The sequence below is a fragment of the Taeniopygia guttata genome, chromosome Z (genome assembly GCF_048771995.1).
Source record: "Taeniopygia guttata chromosome Z, bTaeGut7.mat, whole genome shotgun sequence".
NCBI classification, from domain to species: Eukaryota; Metazoa; Chordata; class Aves; order Passeriformes; family Estrildidae; genus Taeniopygia; species Taeniopygia guttata.
The window spans coordinates 52065494-52071778 of record NC_133063.1 but is presented as its reverse complement, the minus strand read 5'-3'; the positions used below and the strand labels follow the sequence as shown (position 1 = coordinate 52071778).

General features: G+C 37.5%; 1 protein-coding gene across 7 annotated transcripts in view; it reads right to left on the bottom strand.

Annotated features, from left to right (window-relative positions):
* Window positions 1-2342: 2342 nt before the first annotated feature.
* The window catches only part of NNT (nicotinamide nucleotide transhydrogenase), a 43033-nt gene continuing 39090 nt past the window's right edge, over window positions 2343-6285 (bottom strand). For all 7 annotated transcript variants that reach the window (XM_072921831.1, XM_002196816.7, XM_072921833.1 and 4 more), the window contains one exon: window positions 2343-5242. In XM_072921831.1, coding sequence (XP_072777932.1) covers window positions 5093-5242 — 150 coding nt within the window. In that variant the 3' untranslated portion in view covers window positions 2343-5092. The remainder of the gene's footprint in view (window positions 5243-6285) is intronic.

Here is a 6285-nt window from a genome sequence, read left to right as displayed (position 1 = left end):
CCTCTGGGCAGCTGCAGAGCAGTTGGGTAATGCAAGCTATTACCATTTGTAATTTGTTTATTCAAAAACCACCCCACACTAGTAATATTGATGGAGCAATACTCATTGCAAGTCTTATGAAATTAGTATTTGAACTGCGCTTCTTAGGTACAGAACAGAGGACTCAGATCTACTACTCAAATCCCCTTCTGTAAAGATTTCCTGCAGGATTTGAAAGCTTAAACACAAAACCTCACATGTGCTGGTAGTGAAAAACACTCTTGATTTTGTGATGTTCCGCTTACTTACTTCAAATAATTGAACCTTAGAATGTAAGAAACTGAAATATATTTCCTCACTGTTTCTCATGCACTGCAGATCTGGAAGACTACCTCAGCAGCAATTTTGGCACTCTAGAAACAAACCTAGAAAACAAGGCCTTTGTGCTGAGGATATGAAATCCATTCCTATTTGTCTGAGGATGTTTACCTTGGATGACCTCTAATCCATGTCCTACAGACTAAATGTTCCTTCATGATGCTAATATAGCTTCTAGCTTAGTTTCAAAAACATCCAGGTTTGTGTCCTCCAACAGTGCTCTGCAACAGAATCGAAAACTAAGCAAGCAGATAAAACTCCAGATGCTTGGGTTTTCATTCAAACTTAAATGCAGAAGCAGGTTCAGTCCCCAGTTTCTCTGTTTGAATGGACCAGAATTACATGTTTGCTGCATGATACCAATATAGTGGGATACACATGATGCATTAGATTGGAATTTTAGAAACCGCATCATATACTAAAGCAAGAATCTGAGGGACAGATTGATATATCACATAACAGAAACTTTGTCATTCTGTAAACATTAAAATTGCCCTACTTACAAAAAATTCCAAAGCCAATTTAACAGCACAAAAAATTTTGTACTTCTCAGTACAGAAAGTAAGAAGTGTGTTTCTTCAAAATAACAAATTTTATAAATTTAGTTTCTGATGTAAATAAGTCTCTGGCTCAAGCAGAGTGGAAAAATGATGAAAAATACTTGGGCTTTAGTTCATCTTCCCACCATGCAGCCCCTCCCTTTCAGCTGCCTCTGATGTTCAGTGTGGTTTGTCTAATATAAGAACACCAGGTGGGTATTGCAAAGGTGACTGGATGCTTGCACAGTCAGCGCATTCCAGAGATGGGGGAGCACATCACCTGCTAAAGGGTATGAAGTGCTGCTGGAGACTGGGACAACTGGGCAAACTGGTCTCCTGAGGTTGCAGGCAATTCCAGTAAAGGAAATTCTAATTATAGTTGAAAAGGAAATTCCAATTACAATTTTTTAAAAAATCATTTGTTCCCAACTGGAAGAATTGAACACTGTAACAACAGGGAGGCTGGCATCTCCACCAAGAAGTTCAAATGAAAGTCTGTACCAGTCTAATCAAATTGGATCTGTTTGCAGCAGGGAACTGACCCAAATTTAGCAGATCTTTCCAAACCAAATTTCTCTGTAGCTGCAGTGCTGTAACAATTTGTATTAAAATAAATAAATTAAAAAAAAAAAAAAAACCAGCAAATATTAAAGTTCTTAGTGAGTCATGGCACACACTGCAAACTGCAAAAGCTCCACAGCTGAACAGAGACAAGTGCCTTGCATACTCTCATTCTTGCTGCACTGTTTTGCCATGACCTGAACAGATTTTCATAGCCTGCTTGAGTCAGGCTAGAGCAAAGACCTCTTGAGTGATAATAAGAATCTGGAAATAGGGTAGAGAGAGGAAAAGCTTCAAAACAGCATTCAGACCCACAGGACATAGGCTAGATCATTACCCTCTGTCACACTACAAACCCACAGGCTCTGTGTATGTGCTTCCCTTTTTCCATCAAGAGCAAAGACAGGTTACTCCATGAGCCAACACCAAGCTGCAGCCTCAGGAAGAGACCTCCAGTCTGGGCTTCACCAAAGCTTGAGGAAAACATGAAAGCTGCATGTTGGACTTGTGATATTACTGAATACTGTCAAATGGCTAAAATTATTCACTTATCACTTATCACTTTGAAGGTAGAAATGGAATCATCACAGCAACCAACTCAACATTCTTGTAGAACTAAAAAACAGCGGAAGCAAATCTATATGGTACCTGGCTCAAAGGAATAGTATTCATCTCAAACTGCAGCCACTGGAAAATTAACTACTCAGACTAATCAGTTATTACAGCTTTTCTTTTATCTTATTTAATCTCAAAAAAAGCAACACATATCTTGTTCAATCACTCTCAGTTGTCTAAACCTTTTCATTTACTAGAAAAGCTAAGTGAAGTTGCTACAGTCAGGTGACAGTCATACCTAGAATGAAAAAATGTAAAGAACCAACACAATTAGAAAAGAAAAAGAAAAATAGTATTTTATTATGATTTCTATTCACTACAGCTTTCAATCTCAACATCCTTTGGTGGCAGCTTGATTCTTTTAACTTTCAAAAGTAACCGTGGACTAGTTAACTACTCAGGAAAAACAACAGGAGAAAAACAGAGTAATCAACAGAGAAAAATAACAATTATCTAGTGTTCTTCAGTAAAGCAAATTTTAAAGAGAACCGTGGTACTCTTGATCCAAAGTAACAGAATGGGGTTTTTCTCCAAGTACAAATGAAAAAGTGTTCCCCCTCCCTCATTTGCTAGTTTTTAAAGAAAAGCTAGATCTTTTATTAGCCATCTATGAGCAGAGACATGATGCATACTGCAGCTGAATACAACTGAAAAACTACTTGTTGGACAAGACAAAAATTAATTCTTTAGCTGGTAGTGAAAAACACTCTTGATTTTGTGCGTTTCTTTGAATTTCAATGTTCCATTTATTTACTACAAATAACTGAGCCTTAGCATGTTAGATCCCTACAAATCCCCTTTTTTCTTTTGCTTAGCTGGGAGGGAGATGGAGAATTAATTATTTGCCTTCCCTCTTCTCCAATTTCCCTCCTATTTTTTATAGAACTGAAGGAAAAGTTGAATACAATGAAATTGAGAGGCCATACATGCTACGTTCAAATAAAGCTGTCACAGTGTTTTAAATTAAAATCCAATTACAAGCCTTCTCCTGCAGTATACAACATATTAGTACTTGCATGAAAAATTTTATGTCAAATCATAGAAAAGATATGTGCAAACATGATAGATCTGCTGTATGTTATTACATTTTTAATGTATTACCTATTCAAAACCTGTGTTTTAAGTATCTTCACGTAAAAATAGAGGTAGCGAAGAAGAAATGTTGTATTTTATATGAGGTCTCTATACATGATGTAACAAAAAATGTTTGTTCTCTCGACCAAGAAATGGAAATATCACAAATCCACGTTATTAGGCAAATATTTGAATTTCAGTCAAGGATACTTACTAGAATAAGAAAGAAACAGCAATCTATGTCATAATTTAAATTTGCTGGACTTATTATGGAAATTAAAACAGTGCTTTTAATTAGATTAGTGAAAAGTCAAACAATCAAAACACTGGCTTTTAAGTTTAGTAGTTTCTGTGCTGTCCAAACAATAGCTTATTTATTTAGAAAAATTCTAATGAACTTCAGCATCTTAAATATAGAAGCATAGAATAGCTTGGTTTGTAAGTGACTTTAAAGACCATCCAGATGCAATTGGAACCCCATGGACAGGGAACCTTCCACTGGACAAGGTTGCTCAGAGCCCTGTACAGCCTTAGTCATGAGCAATTGCAGGGATGAGGCATCCACATCTTCTATGGGAACCTGATCCAGTGCCTTACCACCCTCACAGCAAAGAATTTCTTAACATCTAGTTTAAACCTGTCCTTTGCAGTTTGAAGCCATTCCCCTTTGTCCTGTCACTACATACCCATGTGCAAAGTCCTTCTCCTGCCCTCTTGTGGGCCCCTTTTAGCTACTGGAAGGTGCTACAAGGTGTCACCAATGCCTTCTGTGCTTCCCACTGAGCAGTCCCAGCTCTTTCAGCCTGTGTTCACAGCAGAGGTGCTCAGGGCCTGTGATCAGCTTAGTGGCCTTCTCTGGACTTGTTCCAACAGGTCAGCATCTTTCTTGTGTTGGGGGCCCTAGAGCTGAAGACAGCAATTCAGTGGAATCTCACGTGAGCAGAATAGAGAGGGAGAGTTCAAATGTGGCTTTCTCAGCATCACAAGAATATTAATTAAGAAAGCATCACTAAACATCACTACTACCAAAGTGGTAAGTACAATTAAAAGCTAAGTGAACAAACTGAAACACTGTTCCAAATTCTGTGAACAGATCAGGTATGCAAGACATTCTGCCTGTGCAGAACTGGACCACCTTTTTTCTCAGACACTTAAAAAGGAAATGACTAGAAATTATGGAGAATTTAGCAGCTGCTTAAAAGAGGTAAGCAGTGCAAGTAAATGTACATTTCCTTCCCAGACTTGAAGGTTACTTGGCAAGTGCCTGATATCCTGTGTTTCATTTAACATAAGTGTGCACCATAAAAAGTGGAACCGTATTTTAAAGAAAAGTAACTTTCCTAAAATATTCCTGATACACAGCATCCATACAATCCCCAAAAGAAAAAGAACATTATGCTTAGCTCTCAAATCATGTAAGCATCTATTTCAGAGAGTGTCCTGAGCTCGAAGGGGCATGCAAGGATTTGCTTCTGCTTGCATCTGTTTGAAATTTATTTTTAAGTTTTGATGAAATCAACAGTTGCATTGTCCATACTAGCCAAAAAACAGCTTTGATGATAAGACTGAATACAGTTTTGGCACCGCATTTTTTAGTAAATTTCCATGACAGAAGTACAGACAGTAAGGAGGAGGAAGTCAGTAACTATTTAAGGATGGCCATGAGTTATTAGTTCTTTCTTGTACCAGCACAATGTTGACCTTAAAAAGAACATTTTCATTCTTTTATGCATTGTCTCATTGGAGATTTAGTTTGAAGGGCTAATCTGCCCATCTTTTTTATAAAAGTCTATATCCCCTGACTGAACTACATCTCCTAGGAGTCAATGCAGTCTTCTCCAAAAGCCAGCTGCCTTAGGACATTGAGAGATTCTTCCACCTCTCATTTTCTGTGACCTCTGTGACAAAACTGCAGTCGGAAATACGAGCAGAATACAAATCAGTATTTAGCTTTGGTATGATTCCCTGACTTTGGCCTGCAGGGCATCACAGGTCTTTTTAGCATCTCCCAACAACATGGCAGTATTGGGCTTGTAGAAGATGGGATTGTCCACCGCTGCATAACCAGCTCCCAGAGATCTCTTCATTACAATGACCTGCACATAAAGAGTTCATGTTTGAAACAGCAAAACACAGCCACCACCCTTCCTCAAACACAGGCAACGCAAAACCAACCTCCACAACCTCTGAGAAACCTCTGACCAAAACAGGGTGCTCACTGCTATGAAAATGTATTTCAGATTTTAATATAGCAGATAAATTGACATCCAGATCAATTTCAGAAACATTTTTTTGTTAAAAACAATGTTATATAGCATGTCCACTGATGACCATAACATTGAAGGGTTTTGAGACTTTAATTTTGAAGTGTTCAATTCCCTGATAGCGACAAAATTCAGGTAAGTGTTCACATCAATACTTGGTGCAACAGTCTCTTTACTATTAATATGCATTACTTCATACATAGGACATTAAAAAAATCAAAAATCAGTGGTTTTACCTTTTAAGTGTCAAATTAGTTAATTGCAGCACCCTCAGCAGAGAAACTGAGAAGCTTTATCTCAACTGTGTTTTTATTTCTCAAATTACAATATATAGCTATACACACTGCTGACAAATGTATATGCCTGCGACTGAGTATTTGAATGGATAACCCAATGAGGCCACAACTGCATTCAGAACAAGGTATCAGAGATTTCACACCAAGGAAACACAAGCAAATGTGCTTTAGATCAGAGCAAAACTGTTAAGGTAACTAAACTGTTGGTTCAACTTGGACAGTCTAAGCGCTCTACTTGACTCAGCCATGCATTGTTTTGGGGTTTTGATTGCTTTTTTTTGGGGGGGGGATATTTGTTGGTTTTTAATTATTACTTTTTATTTTATTTAAGCATATTATTAATTCTTGTATTTCCACCTCAGTATTAAAGTTGTCAACTATAAATTTAAAAAGACAGGTATTAATACAGAAATGTTTCAGGGCTGTGGATGTAAGCAGACCACCATTTATTCTAAAAACATTCTAGTAGAAGCACTCTAATTGATCTTTTCTATTGCAGTCATCACTGGTCTCACTAAAGCACTTGATGATGATTCTAAAATCACGAACAGTGTATCACACTTGGAAAGCACTGACCAT